Source organism: Gobio gobio, assembly GCF_949357685.1.
Source record: "Gobio gobio genome assembly, chromosome: 21".
NCBI classification, from domain to species: Eukaryota; Metazoa; Chordata; class Actinopteri; order Cypriniformes; family Gobionidae; genus Gobio; species Gobio gobio.
Genome location: NC_137117.1, coordinates 685,506 through 704,106, shown reverse-complemented (window position 1 = coordinate 704,106; position 18,601 = coordinate 685,506). Strand labels below are relative to the sequence as shown.

Genomic DNA, 18,601 nt, shown 5'->3' with positions numbered 1-18,601 from the left:
TCAGAGGTGAAGCGGTGTGTGTTTCAGAGGTGAAGCGGTGTGTGTTTCAGAGGTGAAGCGGTGTGTGTTTCAGAGGTGAAGCGGTGTGTGTTTCTGAGGTGAAGCGGTGTGTGTTTCTGAGGTGAAGCGGTGTGTGTTTCAGAGGTGAAGCGGTGTGTGTTTCAGAGGTGAAGCGGTGTGTGTTTCAGAGGTGAAGCGGTGTGTGTTTCAGAGGTGAAGCGGTGTGTGTTTCTGAGGTGAAGCGGTGTGTGTTTCTGAGGTGAAGCGGTGTGTGTTTCAGAGGTGAAGCGGTGTGTGTTTCAGAGGTGAAGCGGTGTGTGTTTCAGAGGTGAAGCGGTGTGTGTTTCAGAGGTGAAGCGGTGTGTGTTTCTGAGGTGAAGCGGTGTGTGTTTCAGAGGTGAAGCGGTGTGTGTTTCAGAGGTGAAGCGGTGTGTGTTTCAGAGGTGAAGCGGTGTGTGTTTCAGAGGTGAAGCGGTGTGTGTTTCAGAGGTGAAGCGGTGTGTGTTTCTGAGGTGAAGCGGTGTGTGTTTCAGAGGTGAAGCGGTGTGTGTTTCAGAGGTGAAGCGGTGTGTGTTTCAGAGGTGAAGCGGTGTGTGTTTCTGAGGTGAAGCGGTGTGTGTTTCAGAGGTGAAGCGGTGTGTGTTTCTGAGGTGAAGCGGTGTGTGTTTCTGAGGTGAAGCGGTGTGTGTTTCAGAGGTGAAGCGGTGTGTGTTTCTGAGGTGAAGCGGTGTGTGTTTCAGAGGTGAAGCGGTGTGTGTTTCAGAGGTGAAGCGGTGTGTGTTTCTGAGGTGAAGCGGTGTGTGTTTCAGAGGTGAAGCGGTGTGTGTTTCTGAGGTGAAGCGGTGTGTGTTTCAGAGGTGAAGCGGTGTGTGTTTCAGAGGTGAAGCGGTGTGTGTTTCTGAGGTGAAGCGGTGTGTGTTTCAGAGGTGAAGCGGTGTGTGTTTCAGAGGTGAAGCGGTGTGTGTTTCAGAGGTGAAGCGGTGTGTGTTTCAGAGGTGAAGCGGTGTGTGTTTCTGAGGTGAAGCGGTGTGTGTTTCAGAGGTGAAGCGGTGTGTGTTTCAGAGGTGAAGCGGTGTGTGTTTCAGAGGTGAAGCGGTGTGTGTTTCAGAGGTGAAGCGGTGTGTGTTTCTGAGGTGAAGCGGTGTGTGTTTCTGAGGTGAAGCGGTGTGTGTTTCAGAGGTGAAGCGGTGTGTGTTTCTGAGGTGAAGCGGTGTGTGTTTCAGAGGTGAAGCGGTGTGTGTTTCTGAGGTGAAGCGGTGTGTGTTTCAGAGGTGAAGCGGTGTGTGTTTCTGAGGTGAAGCGGTGTGTGTTTCTGAGGTGAAGCGGTGTGTGTTTCAGAGGTGAAGCGGTGTGTGTTTCTGAGGTGAAGCGGTGTGTGTTTCAGAGGTGAAGCGGTGTGTGTTTCAGAGGTGAAGCGGTGTGTGTTTCTGAGGTGAAGCGGTGTGTGTTTCAGAGGTGAAGCGGTGTGTGTTTCAGAGGTGAAGCGGTGTGTGTTTCTGAGGTGAAGCGGTGTGTGTTTCAGAGGTGAAGCGGTGTGTGTTTCTGAGGTGAAGCGGTGTGTGTTTCTGAGGTGAAGCGGTGTGTGTTTCTGAGGTGAAGCGGTGTGTGTTTCTGAGGTGAAGCGGTGTGTGTTTCTGAGGTGAAGCGGTGTGTGTTTCTGAGGTGAAGCGGTGTGTGTTTCAGAGGTGAAGCGGTGTGTGTTTCAGAGGTGAAGCGGTGTGTGTTTCTGAGGTGAAGCGGTGTGTGTTTCAGAGGTGAAGCGGTGTGTGTTTCAGAGGTGAAGCGGTGTGTGTTTCTGAGGTGAAGCGTGTGTGTTTCAGAGGTGAAGCGGTGTGTGTTTCAGAGGTGAAGCGGTGTGTGTTTCAGAGGTGAAGCGGTGTGTGTTTCAGAGGTGAAGCGGTGTGTGTTTCAGAGGTGAAGCGGTGTGTGTTTCAGAGGTGAAGCGGTGTGTGTTTCTGAGGTGAAGCGGTGTGTGTTTCTGAGGTGAAGCGGTGTGTGTTTCAGAGGTGAAGCGGTGTGTGTTTCAGAGGTGAAGCGGTGTGTGTTTCAGAGGTGAAGCGGTGTGTGTTTCAGAGGTGAAGCGGTGTGTGTTTCAGAGGTGAAGCGGTGTGTGTTTCAGAGGTGAAGCGGTGTGTGTTTCAGAGGTGAAGCGGTGTGTGTTTCAGAGGTGAAGCGGTGTGTGTTTCAGAGGTGAAGCGGTGTGTGTTTCAGAGGTGAAGCGGTGTGTGTTTCTGAGGTGAAGCGGTGTGTGTTTCAGAGGTGAAGCGGTGTGTGTTTCAGAGGTGAAGCGGTGTGTGTTTCTGAGGTGAAGCGGTGTGTGTTTCAGAGGTGAAGCGGTGTGTGTTTCAGAGGTGAAGCGGTGTGTGTTTCTGAGGTGAAGCGGTGTGTGTTTCAGAGGTGAAGCGGTGTGTGTTTCAGAGGTGAAGCGGTGTGTGTTTCAGAGGTGAAGCGGTGTGTGTTTCAGAGGTGAAGCGGTGTGTGTTTCAGAGGTGAAGCGGTGTGTGTTTCAGAGGTGAAGCGGTGTGTGTTTCAGAGGTGAAGCGGTGTGTGTTTCAGAGGTGAAGCGGTGTGTGTTTCAGAGGTGAAGCGGTGTGTGTTTCAGAGGTGAAGCGGTGTGTGTTTCAGAGGTGAAGCGGTGTGTGTTTCAGAGGTGAAGCGGTGTGTGTTTCAGAGGTGAAGCGGTGTGTGTTTCAGAGGTGAAGCGGTGTGTGTTTCTGAGGTGAAGCGGTGTGTGTTTCTGAGGTGAAGCGGTGTGTGTTTCAGAGGTGAAGCGGTGTGTGTTTCTGAGGTGAAGCGGTGTGTGTTTCAGAGGTGAAGCGGTGTGTGTTTCAGAGGTGAAGCGGTGTGTGTTTCAGAGGTGAAGCGGTGTGTGTTTCTGAGGTGAAGCGGTGTGTGTTTCAGAGGTGAAGCGGTGTGTGTTTCAGAGGTGAAGCGGTGTGTGTTTCTGAGGTGAAGCGGTGTGTGTTTCAGAGGTGAAGCGGTGTGTGTTTCAGAGGTGAAGCGGTGTGTGTTTCTGAGGTGAAGCGGTGTGTGTTTCAGAGGTGAAGCGGTGTGTGTTTCAGAGGTGAAGCGGTGTGTGTTTCAGAGGTGAAGCGGTGTGTGTTTCAGAGGTGAAGCGGTGTGTGTTTCTGAGGTGAAGCGGTGTGTGTTTCTGAGGTGAAGCGGTGTGTGTTTCAGAGGTGAAGCGGTGTGTGTTTCAGAGGTGAAGCGGTGTGTGTTTCAGAGGTGAAGCGGTGTGTGTTTCAGAGGTGAAGCGGTGTGTGTTTCAGAGGTGAAGCGGTGTGTGTTTCAGAGGTGAAGCGGTGTGTGTTTCTGAGGTGAAGCGGTGTGTGTTTCAGAGGTGAAGCGGTGTGTGTTTCAGAGGTGAAGCGGTGTGTGTTTCAGAGGTGAGCGGTGTGTGTGTTTCTGAGGTGAAGCGGTGTGTGTTTCTGAGGTGAAGCGGTGTGTGTTTCAGAGGTGAAGCAGTGTGTGTTTCAGAGGTGAAGCGGTGTGTGTTTCTGAGGTGAAGCGGTGTGTGTTTCAGAGGTGAAGCAGTGTGTGTTTCAGAGGTGAAGCGGTGTGTGTTTCAGAGGTGAAGCGGTGTGTGTTTCAGAGGTGAAGCGGTGTGTGTTTCTGAGGTGAAGCAGTGTGTGTTTCAGAGGTGAAGCGGTGTGTGTTTCAGAGGTGAAGCGGTGTGTGTTTCTGAGGTGAAGCGGTGTGTGTTTCTGAGGTGAAGCGGTGTGTGTTTCTGAGGTGAAGCGGTGTGTGTTTCTGAGGTGAAGCAGTGTGTGTTTCAGAGGTGAAGCGGTGTGTGTTTCAGAGGTGAAGCGGTGTGTGTTTCAGAGGTGAAGCGGTGTGTGTTTCAGAGGTGAAGCGGTGTGTGTTTCTGAGGTGAAGCGGTGTGTGTTTCAGAGGTGAAGCGGTGTGTGTTTCTGAGGTGAAGCGGTGTGTGTTTCAGAGGTGAAGCGGTGTGTGTTTCAGAGGTGAAGCAGTGTGTGTTTCTGAGGTGAAGCGGTGTGTGTTTCAGAGGTGAAGCGGTGTGTGTTTCAGAGGTGAAGCGGTGTGTGTTTCTGAGGTGAAGCGGTGTGTGTTTCAGAGGTGAAGCGGTGTGTGTTTCTGAGGTGAAGCGGTGTGTGTTTCAGAGGTGAAGCGGTGTGTGTTTCAGAGGTGAAGCGGTGTGTGTTTCAGAGGTGAAGCGGTGTGTGTTTCAGAGGTGAAGCGGTGTGTGTTTCTGAGGTGAAGCAGTGTGTGTTTCTGAGGTGAAGCGGTGTGTGTTTCAGAGGTGAAGCGGTGTGTGTTTCAGAGGTGAAGCAGTGTGTGTTTCTGAGGTGAAGCGGTGTGTGTTTCAGAGGTGAAGCGGTGTGTGTTTCTGAGGTGAAGCGGTGTGTGTTTCTGAGGTGAAGCGGTGTGTGTTTCAGAGCTCGCTCCGCTGTCTCTCTCTCAGATGGGATGGAGCCGCAGCTGATCTCCACTGAGCTGTTGGCATTCAGACTCGCAGCATGACTGGCAGATTAATAAGCAGTTCATATTGACAAGCCGTAATGTGTGTTTAGATTGCGCTCCACTAGATGAAAATAATCCCAGTGTGTTTGCATTATGGCGCTGCAATCTACACAAGTGAGGTCAAGCTGGAGGCTAGGACTTGTAATGCCGCTTGTCAAATTAGTGGAAACAACTTTGGAGGGTTGCACGATTTCAATTCAACTCTTTAAAGCGCAATTCAACTCCCTATAATGCTGCTTTAACCCTCTGGGGTTCTTCATTTATGGGCCACTCTCAGGACCTGCGGGTCCCAGAGGGCGGGATCAAGATAAAAAACATTTGAGTAAAATCAATGAAATATATTTTTGTTCAATAATATTTTTTCTTTTCTTTTTTTGGTGTTTTGAGATAATTTTATGATTTATAATTCATATTTATGCAATAATTATGACCCATTTTCCCCCCATTGAATATAATAAAAAAAAATTATATATATGTATAATTTTTTTTATTATATTCAATGGGGAAAAAATGGGTCATAATTTTTTTATTTTTTTTATTAAAGCTGTATTTCATTTTAGAGTCAAGCCTAGGCATCATGAAAGCAATTTTTTAAATGAGATCGCTGCCATCCGGTGGACACATTGAGCATTTTTATCACGCAATTGCACATTTTTACCATTATAGTTTTATGTTTTACGTTTTATAGAAAATAAAAAAAAGCTTCATCGGAATGGTCCGAAACTTTGTGACTTTATTGGTACTTGGTATATGAAGACCCCCCAAAAAATGGGGACAGGATTTGAAAAGTCTAAGTGGTTGAAAAATAAATAGTCGCACTCAGGACCTTCGGGTCAAAAATGACCCCCATAGGAAATGAATGGCAAATTGGCAAAAATTTTAAAATACAGAGTTTTTTTGTGCATACAATCTACAAATCAGCCAGGATGCAGAAAAAAAGGACTCAACAGTGAAGATCTCTAAAACATCAAGAGTGCAAAACAGACAAAATAACACACACACACACACACAAAAACACACGCACACACAAATTAACGCGTGCCATTCCAAAAGCTAATTGTGTTTTTGTGTGTGTGTGTGTGTGTGTGTGTGTGTGTGTGTGTGTGTGTGTGTGTGTGTGTGTGTGTGTGTGTGTGTGTGTGTGTGTGTGTGTGTGTGTGTGAGTGAGTTATTTTGTCTGTTTATTTTCATATTTTTGCCAATTTCCCATTCATTTCCTATGGGGGTCATTTTTGACCCGAAGGTCCTGAGTGTGACTATTTTACGACCACTTAGACTTTTCAAATCCTGTCCCCAATTTGTTTGTGTGTTCATATACCAAGTACCAATAAAGTCATCAAGTTTCGGACCATTCCGATGAAGCTACGATTTTTAACATTTAAAAAAAAAAATCGGGTGAGAAATGACCGAAGAGCCCCAGAGGGTTAAAGTTTCGTAATTGCGTCTCCTACATTTCCATGCATTCTTCCCTAAAAGTGTTCGGGAAGACCAAACCGTAAGTCGGACAGACTTGAAACTTTAAAGGATGGTAGTTCCCGTCTACCCATCCCGTCTACAACGTCCCCAAGGCTCGCCCCCAATCGGCCTGATGGTGGCGCTACAGTGATCAAATGTAAACGGTCTGTCAAGACTCAAGTGTTTTATAACAGTGAAATCCTTCGCTCAAGACGAACAAAACACACAGAGTCTCGGATTCGCTCGTCACCCTGGCATAATTCTCGGATATTTTGGATTTTCTGACCGGAACCAAACCAGTACAGAAAGATTCCCTGGAGTCTGATCGTCAATAATTATCCAAAAAAGTTGAAATTTCGATTCACGTCTGCGACAGGACGGCAAAACTTTCAAAGTGGGCGTGGCCACTTTTACTAAAACGGCTATCCCTCTTGAACGGAAGGAGATAATTTCACCAAACTTGGTACACCTATGTATGGGCTCGGTTTGTGGTCGTGTGAAAAAGGACGTGGCGACTGGCCACTTGGTGGCGCTATAAAATAAAAAAAACTGAAAAACGGCTATAGCTGCGCAACAGTCAGTCCGATTGGCTTGAAAACTGCCATGCAGTGTCTTTGTCCAAGGTGCCACGGTTGTTTTTAAGGACATTTGCGTATCACGAAAAACAGAGCCGGCGTCGGCCAATGAAGTTAAAGTGGTTAGACAAGGTTACGGAGGCCCATTAGAACGAAACTCACTGAATCAAACAGGCCCAATGATTTTCGTCCAATCGGCCTCCGTTAACCTTGTCTGACAGCTTTTTATCAGTTATCGAGGTTGAGCCAAAAACTTTAGGACTAGTTTGGTAAAGTAGGTTTTTGAAATAATCTCCAATATTTAACGAACGGTTCGATTGACAGCGGAGGTCCAAGAGGCAAAGTTCTACCATATTGTGTGAAAAAAGTGATGAAGCGTCTTTGCTTTTTTCACGTGCGTAAAGGAGTGTATATCACATGATTGTTTGCACATTCCCTGACATTGACATTCATGCCATATGGTAGAACTACTCATTCTGAGCAACTTTGCCTCTTGGACCTTCGCTGTCAATCGAACCGTTCATTAAATATTGGAGATTATTTCAAAAACCTACTTTCGCAAACTAGTCCTAAGTTTTTGGCTCAACCTCGATAACTGATAAAAAGCTGTAAACCATATATTGTCCTGTTTTGGCTGTAAATGGTCTTTTCCATCTATAATCCAGGTGGTTACAGGCTTGCTGAATAAATCATAATGCTTTTTACTAGCGGTTGTAACGATACCCTCATGTCACGTTTCGATACATATACCGATACTGAGCTCACGATACGATATTATTGCGATACAGTACACCAAGACAGGGAAAAAAGGGACTGTTGATTAAAATGCTCATTTTGGTATTACATTGGGGGTGGAAAGGAATAGGCTTGAACTTGGTGTTGGTAACCCAATGCACAGGACAATGATGACACCAGAATAAAAATAAGCTGAAAATACAGAATTATTTAACTTTTTACTGGTAACGTAAGACATTTGGCATTATTAGGACCCTATATACTAAAATGACGCTAATCCAAACCACATGACTGCATCCAAATAGTCCTCTGATCAAGGACAGTCTGCTTGTACATGGCTTTCTTACTGATTGAAACAACGTGTCGACTGGTCAAATTTGAGAATGTGTAGCTTTGCAGGTTGAGTAGGATCTTCAGTATGTGAAGGGTGAGTTTTTACCTGTGTGTGTGTGTGTGTGTGTGTGTGTGTGTGTGTGTGTGTGTGTGTGTGTGTGTGTGTGTGTGTGTGTGTGTGTGTTTGTGTGGGTGGATAAATCAAAGCTTCTCTCTCTGCTACTCCATAAAATATTCACAAGGACATTTGCCTCCACTGTGAATGCAGAGCCCTCGCTCTGAGACTGGAGAGTCCAGCCGCTGACGTTCATCCGCCATGACCTTTCACGAAAGCGTTGTTTTGAGCTCTTGCGCATTTAGCTGTGGTGTTATTTCTGAGTCTAGAGAAGCGAGAGGGTGTTGGTCTGTTACCATACTCGACATATGTAACGCTGTGGAAACGACGCAGCGAGTGGAGTTAATGTAAGTGTGTTTGTGTTTGTGTGTGTGTGTGTGTGTGCCTGTGGGTTTGTGAATGTATGTTTATTTATCCACCTGATCCACACTCAACCTGCTTCCCCGGCAGACGGCTTCATTGAGCGTCTGGGCCCGCGCTTGAGTCCTCTGGGAACGCTGACCGCTTTACAGAGAGATTGTGCTATTGTGTTTGTGTTTCAGAGGTGGAGAGAGAAAGAGATGTTGAGTGATGGTGTCTTTCATGTGTCTCACTGATGCATTTCACTCTACGTTTCAATTTGGCCAATTCCAAACTACGTCTTGGCGCCCTTGAAGGCCACTTCAGGAAGAGGGCACCATTTCTAGGGATTGTCCCAAATGAAAGTGAACAACTGAATCTCTTTTGAATCCCTTCCACAAGGCCGTTGGTGAAGGGAACATGCGTCGGGAAGTCATTTTATCATGCCGAACTACTTCCTTCCGCCACGGATTCACTTCTCAAGTTGACCGTTTAACAGTTGTGACCAAGCCTCCATTACTAATTCTAAAACGTCACTTGAGAACTAGTAGCGAAGAAAGAAGTCGCTTCCTGATGTTGTGCAAGCCTGCATGATGGCGCTGTCCTTGCAGTGGTCTTTGAAGGTCAGATGGTCCTCAAGGATTACCCCAAGAAAATCTGAACTTGACGGGATTGTTGTTGATGAACCTAGCTGAAGCGGCAGGGAAGACGAGAAGCTCCGTCTTTTCAAGAAGAAGACGTGACAGAATTCTTTATTAAATTCATAGTAGACAATAGAAGTACAGGAATACTGGATTCTAAACACAGAAATGCCACATTATCATGAAGACCTTGAAGCAGATGTGAAGGAGAAACACACACACACACACACACACACCTCATATGCTCAAGTGTAAGGGGCTTTTCTCCTTCCATTAAAAAATAATGGCTAGTGCGGTGAATGGGATTTATATACATAAACCTACCAACATATGTGGCATAATTTTTTGACTTTGAAAAATGTTTTTGTCAGATAACATCTGTTAATGGAAACGCCATCATTTCAAAAAATAGCAAATGTTTTGCGCAAATCTCTAATGGAAACACGGCTAGCGTCTCTCAGTTTGGTCCTCGCGCTACACACGTCTCACACCGCACAAATATTATGTCAAAGTGCCTGTCTTTTCGAGTATCATCGTAAACATATTGGGCTATGTCTTAAGCAGTGGCAAGGCCTTCTCTGCTGGCCTAATCACTATCAGAATCACAGACTTAAATTTGAATATATTTTTTCCATAAATGTGTGTTAAATTATTCCCAATAGTCTATGTTCTTAACTTCGTAGCTTTTTCTCTTGGTTGCGCTGCTTCCAGTAGTGTTTGTTTATATTAGAGCTTTTATCCAATCATATTTCAGCCATCATGTGTTGCCAGGTCAAAGAAATCTGCCTTGAGGCCTTCAGAATCTATATTGCGGGCGCCGCTAGCTTAAAATGAATGGCAATGAAACTTTGCGCTTTAACCAATCAGATAACCACTCCGATTTAATCAGCCAATCAGATTTCGAGTTGGTGACAGCGGGGCAATCTAGCTGGCGTACAATAACGTCAGCGTTTTCACGTCCTTTGATTGGATGGTCAGAGAGCGTACTAGTAGCCTAGTCAGAATAACCAGCAAACCGCACAAGATAAAACATCTGTAGTTTTAATAGCGTTTTTTCAAACCCCAATGGCTGACGGAGGAGAAGAAATGAATGTATTAATTAACATATCTGTCAAAGCCATTTTCAAAATTTCCGCATACGGCCTTCTCCAGCTTAACGCACAGTCACGGAACGCTATTCCATCTGTCCCGGGGAAAAACCAACGGACTGTAATGTATACCATCACTGATTTTGAAGTCCCGCAGATCTCCTTGATTTATTTGAGAGGACGGGTCAGCTGCAAACATTGGCATGTTTTTTGCACAAATAATCATTTGGAGCAAGTTAAGCTATAATACTTTTTATTTACATTTTTATATCCTACAGTCAACCCTGGGCTGGCTAATCCGTGCCCCGTTTTTTCCATGATGAATGTGATTTATTTTTTTCTTGTAAATGTATGATCGATTTTTTTATTATTATTATTTTTGTTATTAATATATTATTTACAACATTTTCATACTATTAAAATATAGTTTTGTGGGGTTTAAATGTAAAAAAAAACTTTGTATTATCTTTGAACCTCATACTCTTGGTTAGATTTTTCAAGAACCATTTATGCTGTTACGTTTTCTTTCGGGTAAAATATGCACAAAAAAACGCACAATTTGCTTTCGTGGTCGGAGAACTCAAAAGGTAACGTTAGCCTACTACACAAATGCTCGGAAAACCCGGAGCGGATCAATGCTTCTGTTAGATATGATGCATGTGGCGCAGCTGTGGCTGCAGTGGAAGGAGACTTGTTGAATTGTTTCAATTGGGTTTCCTGCGTTAATAATTCTTAAATTGTTTAATCCTTTAATCATTCTCGCTTCATGAGAGACGCAACGCCCTGTTATACTGCGTTTCTGTATAATATTAATGGTTTCTATAGCCGTGGCGTCATGATGATTTTATTAAGAGGTGAATTAATTCAGGTAGGGTACCACTGAAGGCCTAGGTGTGAAATGCACGGCCCGCTACTGGTCTTAAAGGGTTAGTTCACCCAAAAATGTGTCATTTATGACTGACCCTCATGTGGTTGGACACCCGTCAGACCTCCGTTCATCTTCAGACACAAATGAAGATATTTTAGTGTAAATCTGATGCTCTGAAAGGCCTCCATTGGCTCAACTTTACACTCTCAAGACCCTTAAAAGACACTAAAGACTAAAGTTACAAAGTCCATCTCACTACAGCGGCTCTACAATAACTTTATGAAGACGAGAATAGTTTCTGTGCGCAAAAAAACCCTAAATAACGACTTATATAGTGATGACGATTTCAAAACACGGCCTCATGAAGCTTTGAAGCGTTATGAATCAGTGAGTTGATTCAGCGGTTCAGAGCGTTATGAATCAGTGAGTTGATTCAGCGGTTCAGAGCGTTATGAATCAGTTAGTCGATTCAGCGGTTCAGAGCGTTATGAATCAATGAGTCGATTCAGCGGTTCAGAGTGTTATGAATCAGTGAGTCGATTCAGCGGTTCAGAGCGTTATGAATCAGTGAGTCGATTCAGCGATTCAGAGCGTTATGAATCAATGAGTCGAATCAGCGGTTCAAAGCGTTATGAATCAGTGAGTCGATTCAGCGGTTCAGAGCGTTATGAATCAGTGAGTCGATTCAGCGGTTCAGAGCGAATCAGTGAGTCGATTCAGCGGTTCAGAGCGTTATGAATCAGTGAGTCGATTCAGCAGTTTGAAGCGTTATGAATCAATGAGTCGAATCAGCGGTTCAAAGCGTTATGAATCAGTGAGTCGATTCAGCAGTTTGAATCGCCAAATTTCAGCAGTTTGGCGGTTTGACACACATCATTGATTCACGTCATTGATTCATAACGCTTCGAAGCTTCATGAGGCCGTGTTTTGAAATCGTCATCACTATGTAAGTCGTTATTTAGGGTTTTTTTGCGCACAAAAACTATTCTCGTCTTCATAAAGTTATTGTAGAGCCGCTGTAGTGAGATGGACTTTGTAACTTTAGTCTTTAGTGTCTTTTAAGGGTCTTGAGAGTGTAAAGTTGAGCCAATGGAGGCCTTTCAGAGCATCAGATTTACACTAAAATATCTTCATTTGTGTCTGAAGATGAACGGAGGTCTGACGGGTGTCCAACCACATGAGGCTCAGTCATTAATGACACAATTTACAGTTTTGGGTGAACTAACCCTTTAAGGGAACGTAGAAATGAAATTTGCCAGTCACCGCCAGCGTTTTTGGTCATTTTCACAAGTTTCATGGCCCACAGAATATCTTGTATGAATATCTGCTCATGCAATATATCAAAAGAAAGAACAGAGCCTCTGCTTTTATTCTAGCGTCATGTATTCTTTTTTTATCAACACTTGAATGTGAGTAAGTTTCGTGAAAAAAGCTAAATTTTGAGCAAAAAGCCATGAAAGCCTTGTTTTTGTCAAAGACTGCACAGATGAGATTCAGAACGATGATCTAAACACAGATGGAGTAGATCAAGTTGCACCACAGTCCTAGAGCTCGTCCTGGGTCGACATTTCATTCAGTAACATTAGGCAGTTTTGATTTATATGCTGTTTATGATCGCGTTATTTTATATATGCATCTGCTTACATATTATATTACTTGTTTCTGCTTCTTCTTCGCCTGTGTTTTAATCAGGAGATTCAGTAATCTTTCAGAAGATGTGTTATAGCGACCCCTATCGTATAACAGTTAAAATACAGAAAGCCTGAAATTTCCGTCAATGACGGGGAAAGAGTTACAATTTCCCATCCAGCATTTTTTATGCAATATCCTAAAATATGCATAGAAATATGTGGATGAAAGCCCAGAGCATCCACTGCCTCCTTGCACTACTCTCGGCTGTTGTTAAAAAGTAATAATTATAATAAAAAATACATGGATGTAGACCCTGGTCTCTCACTCACTGCCAAACACTGTTGCATTTCACTGGCCCCGTCCCAAACGCTGTCCTAAATCCTTGCGCATCCACACTTCAGTGACATAATGCCGCATAGTAGTCCACTATAGAGTGTGCATTTGGGACAGAGCCACTGTCTCGCTGCATTACCGCCACATCTACTGTAACGTTTCACTGCAGAGGCTCATGATGATCCACACACACATTTCAGCCTGCAATGAGCGCTATAGGAACAATAAAAACCTTTTGTTAACAAATCCAGAGGTTTATTAGTGATTTGTGAGTTCCATATGCTTTATTGCATTTACGGCATTGCACTATATTTGATCATTTAGCATCAACATACTTCCCAATTGATTTAATCACAGTACATGAAGTTGTATTGTGTATTGCAGTGTTCAAAAATGCAAATGAGGCATAATAGTGCAGAAATCTGAACATTGGATGAGTGAACAACAAACCCTTCTGTAAAAACCTTCAGAACATAGATAGGAACAAATCTGTAAAGTTTGATGTAAGCACTACTGAAGTTAAAACGTTTAACCCTTTAACCCTCTGCTGCTCTTCCTTTAGGGGTTGCATTGGTCATCTTCCGGGTCATAAGTGACCGCACACCTAAAAATGTAACTTCCTCCACCCCAATAAAACCAATGCAATTTATTTTTCTTCAATAATATTTTTAATTTTGTATTTTGAGATAATTTGATGGTATTTTTTAATATTTATGCAATAATTATGGTCTATTTTTTCCATTGAAAATTATACAAATTTTTTTTTTTAATTATTGCAGTATTTCAGGTTAAAATAGAGACTAGGCCTTCAAAATATTTTTTTTGAAGGCAGATTTGCGCCCTCTTTTGGAATTATTTAAGAAATCCTGCAACCATGTGTGTGACCACTAGAGGTCTCAATGGAGAGGCTTGAGGATTCCCTAGTTCTGTTTTGAACACATTTAATTATTTTTTTTGATGGATTTGAATATTTATAAAAAATCTCAAAGACTATTTATTATAAAGTTTTAGATATTTTTGTGTTTGTTTTTTGTTAGAAATATAGATTTTTTTCTGTGAATTTGTGTTTTTTGCAGATTTCCCATTCATTTCCTATGGTGTCATTTTTGACCGAAGAGCACAAGTGGGAGTATTTTTTTTACGACCAATTAGCATGCTCGAATCATGCCCTCCATTTGTTTGTGTGTTTACATACCTAATGCTAGAAAAGTCTCCAAGTTTCATATTATTCTGATGAAGCTGTGATTTTTAAAAATTCTGAATGTGGTTCATAGGCTGTTTTTCATAGGTGTGTGTGTGTGTGTGTGTGTGTGTGTGTGTGTGTGTGTGTGTGTGTGTGTGTGTGTGTGTGTGTGTGTGTGTGTGTGTGTGTGTGTGTGTGTGTGTGTGTGTGTGTGTGTGTGTGTGTGTGTGTGTGCGTGTGTGTGTGTGTGTGTGTGTATGTGTCAATATCACACTCTTGATGTTTTAGAGTGTCACCCCTTTAATGCTGTGTACTTTTTTCAGCATTGTGGCCGATTTGTAGATTGTACACACAAATATTCAGAGAATTTTTGTGTTTTTGCCGATTTCCCATTAATTTCCTATGGTCGGTCATTTATGACCGAAGACAATGAACGCTACTTTTTTTTTAAACGACCAATTAGCATGCTCGAAATCATGAACCCAATTTTTTTTGTGTGTGTTTACATACCTAATGCTAGAAAAGTCACCAAGTTTCATATCATTCCGATGAAGCAGTGATTTTTAAAAATTAAAAACAGAAAATGTTCCAGTCAGAAATTACCGAAGAGGGTTAAAATATATGCATTGCAATTGAAATCTACAGACTCTAGTAGATAAAGTGCGATAAAATAAACACTTAAAGGGATAGTGCACCCAAAAATGAATAATTTACTTCATTTGCTGAACACAAAAGCTGATATTTTGGAGAATATGGGTAATAAAACAGTTGATGGGCCCCATTGACTTCCATAATATGAGAAACAAAACACTTTTGGTTACTGACTTTCTTCAAAATATCTTCTTACGTGTTCAGCAGAACAAAGAAACTCATACAGGTTTGGAACAGCTTGAGAAAATTATGATTTTTGGGTGAACCATCCCTTTAAATGTGTATTTTAGATGCTTTCTTTCCACTTGTTATGGAAGCAAAATGGCCCAGAATCTCAAAAACAACAGTTTTGCCTGTAGTGTCTTTCCTTAAATGTTCTCCAAATGCTGCTCTTTTACAAAATACAATGCATGTTTTGGCCTACTAGTCATCTCTGCTTCGGCCCAAATCAGTCGGAGTCTGTTTTAAATCAGCATTTTCAGGGCTGATTCATGATTTAACAGCCTGACTGTTGTTTTTCAAACATCTGACCGGTTCTCCTGTCCGCTTCTCCGCAGGTGGTGAAGGTTGCCGGAAGCAACATCTCCCACAAGCTGCGTCTGTCCAACGTGAAGCCGTCGGACGAGGGCACGTACGAATGCCGCGTCATCGACTTCAGCGACAGCAAGCTGCGCCACCATCGCGTGCGGGCGTACCTGCAGGTGGAGCGGGCGGAGGGGAACGGGGCTCCTCCATCCCACCAGGGGGCGACGTCGCAAGAGGACGCTCTGCAGTCTGACCTCCACAAGCACCAGCCGGCCCACCACGCTCACCACAAACCCGGCCGCGAGCTCAGGAAGAGGTCCGCTGATGACAGTACCAATGACTGCACGGAGAGCTGTGCACTTTAGGGTCCACTCATCTTCATCACGACCCCACCCGAGCACCCCAAACCCACATCATTCCTTACCCCTGAAGCTGGGATAGTTCATCCAAAAATCCATTTTCTCACCCTCGTGTCATTCCAAACCCTTTTGACCGACTTTCTTATGTAAAAACACTTGGGGCCAGATTTACTAAACAGGGCAAATTACCGTGAGAGCGCAAAAAAGCGCCAATGGTAGTGAAAAGTTCAGCACGTGATCTACTGACGGCGCGCCAATGAACCGCGGGATCAAGATAAAAAAGATTTGAGTAAAATCAATGAAATATATTTTTGTTCAATAATATTTTTTATTTACTTTTTGGGGGTTTTGAGATAATTTTATGATTTATAATTCATATTTGTGCAATAATTATGACCCATTTTTTCCCATTGAATATAATAAAAAATGTATATATATGCATTGAGCATTTTTATCACGCAATAGCACATTTTTACCACTATAGTAGCTTCATCGGAATGGTCCGTAACTTGATGACTTTATTGGTACTTGGTATATGAACACCCAGAACAATTGGGGACAGGATTTGAAAAGTCTAAGTGGTCGTAAAAAAAAAAATAGTCACACTCAGGACCTTCGGGTCAAAAATTACCCGCATAGGAAATGAATGGCAAATTAGTTTTTTTGTGCATACAATCTACAAATGAGCCAGGATGCAGAAAAAAAGGACTCAACAGTGAAGATCTCTAAAACATCAAGAGTGCAAAACAGACAAAAAACACACACAATTATACACACTTATACACACAAAAACACACGCATACACAAATTAACGCGTGCCATTCCAAAAGCTAATTGTGTGTGTGTGTGAGTTTTTTTTTTGCACTCTTGATGTTTTAGAGATCTTCACTCTTGAGTCCTTTTTTTCTGCATCTTGGCTGATTTGTAGATTGTATGCACAAAATAACTCTGTATTTTCATATTTTTGCCAATTTCCCATTCATTTCCTATGGGGGTCATTTTTGACCCGAAGGTCCTGAGTGTGACTATTTTACGACCACTTAGACTTTTCAAATTCTGTCCCCAATTTGTTTAGGTGTTCATATACCAAGTACCAATAAAGTCACCAAGTTTCAGACCATTCCGATGAAGCTACGATTTTTAACATTTAAAAAAAATAAAATATTTGGGTCAGAAATGACCGAAGACCCCCAGAGGGTTAAAGAACACAGCCGGATAATTTCCATAATGACCAACACAAGCTTTATAAGAACACTCGCGGGCCAATCTTGATCATGTGACACTGTTACTAGTTCCTTGAATTCGCCGCAAAATGAATAACATCACTACGAGATCTAATGGGATGCGTTCAAATTAGGCGCAAAATTCTGTTATAAACCAACAGCGCTGATGTGGAAACCAGGAGAAACATTATGCCATGAATGAAGTTATAGATAGGCGTTTCAATCCACAAATCGCCAACATTCACCATGGATTTAATGTAGTAACGCCAAAGTCCCTTTAAGACAAGTCATTTCACTCGGCGGCCATCTTTAAAACGCCTCTCGGGCATGCAGCTCCTATCTCTTTGAATGAGGAAACATCAAATTCTCCAAAACTGTTCGCCAAGCTTACGATTACATTTCATATTTGAAATCACCAATGAAATCTGACAACAACTGTCTCATAAACCGGAGCTTCTAACGGCAGCTGCAGTGACGAAGGCCATGCGTTTTTTTCACAGCTGGCATATTTCTCAATAGTTTTTAATGGTAGCGCCGCGTTTTTAAAACAGCATGAGCGTAACGAGGCGCTGAGCGTTTATTTCAGCGCTCATCAGTGTCATTTTTTACCCAGCCGTCCAATCACAGTGGAGGAGGGGCGGGACTATACAACACCGACCAACCGCCACATTCTGCTTGGAGAACGTCAACGACGAGCATAATAATGGAACAAAAATAATTTTAAACAAGAGCCAGAGCAAATACCTTACATTGTATGAGCGTTTTTAAATAGAAATAATACAGAAACAAACTATTTGTGAAATGAGATACTAGTAACACTTCCGCAGATATTCCGTATCATAACAAGCAAAGCGCCTCAACTGGAAGAAAAGCAGCTAGCGTTTTCAGCTAAAACGCGTTGGTCACACGTGGCCTAACAATCTGTGATTGGCTCTTATTTAGAGGGCGGGCGGGGCTTATTCTGCCATATTGCGCATTGCACATTCTCCCATTCATAGCAATACGAGTGCACCGTCTTTCTGTATATAAAGTTTTTGGTAACGATAACTGTAACCATGGTATTGCGGTAGAAATAGTTGAATGTTTTTGTTTTTGTACATTATTCACTCACTTTTCAAGTGCTTCACGCTTTTTCCAGCACTTTAAAGCTGTAAATATGATCCATTTTAATGTGATGATTTGTAAAATTAAAAGTTTAAAGATGTAGGAAAACGAACACTTTTACTCCTTTTCCACCAATGCAGTTTGAGTGCTGGTTCAGAGCCAGTTTCAAACCGTTCTGTGGTTTTCCACACCCAAAGCACCAGCTCTGAACCAGGAAAAGTGGTTCTAAAGTAGCACCAAAACATTGCTGGTCTAGAAGTAAGAACCGCTTGCATCAGGGGCTGGGGTTACCGTGACAACAAGATGAACACAAACTCGTCAAACATAGCTAGAGCAGACGACTCTCTAGTGTGGAAAGGCAAACCGGTTCTTAGAAGGCTCGTCAGTTGAACCAACTGGTGGAAAAGGGGTAACAATGGTTCCAGAATGCTCCCAATTAACTGGCAAACAAGCAAAAAGACATGAAATGACCACTATAACCAGTAGATGGCGGCAGAGGAGCACTTACTGACTTATCAGCCATTTCCTCTCGCATGTACATGTAAAGTAGGAAGTCACAAAGACTCAAAATCTTTTCTTCAAATTGTGACCGACGTACACAGAAAACAAATAAAGAGCGCATCTGCATATCAATTCAAGCTCAGTGCGTCACTGTTACATTTCCAATAAACAAACATGTAATATTATTAGTTAATGCACTTATTAAAGGTGCACTATGTACAAAAACGTTCAGTAAAATATCCAGAAACCACTAGGCCAGTGTTACATATTTTGTTCAGTTGAGTACTTACAGTATCCCAAATGTTTCCAACTATTTGTAAATCGTGAGAAATTGCTATTTTAACCAGGGAACCGGGACGTGTGAGGGCGTGGCCTGTTGATGACATCATATCTGCGTTCCCCTCGGTTTCCGCTTTTATTTTGCAGAAACGCTTTACTCTTGTGTGTTGCGCTCATCTT

The 18,601-nt window shown here is 42.9% G+C and overlaps 1 protein-coding gene across 1 annotated transcript in view; it reads left to right on the top strand.

Moving 5' to 3' along the window:
- Positions 1-15,320, top strand: part of vstm2la (V-set and transmembrane domain containing 2 like a) — a gene marked incomplete at both ends in the record, with an annotated part of 113,267 nt that extends 97,947 nt beyond the window's left edge. The window contains one exon of the mRNA XM_079801849.1: positions 14,988-15,320. Coding sequence (XP_079657975.1) covers positions 14,988-15,320 — 333 coding nt within the window. The remainder of the gene's footprint in view (positions 1-14,987) is intronic.
- Between the last annotated feature and the right edge of the window lie 3,281 nt (positions 15,321-18,601).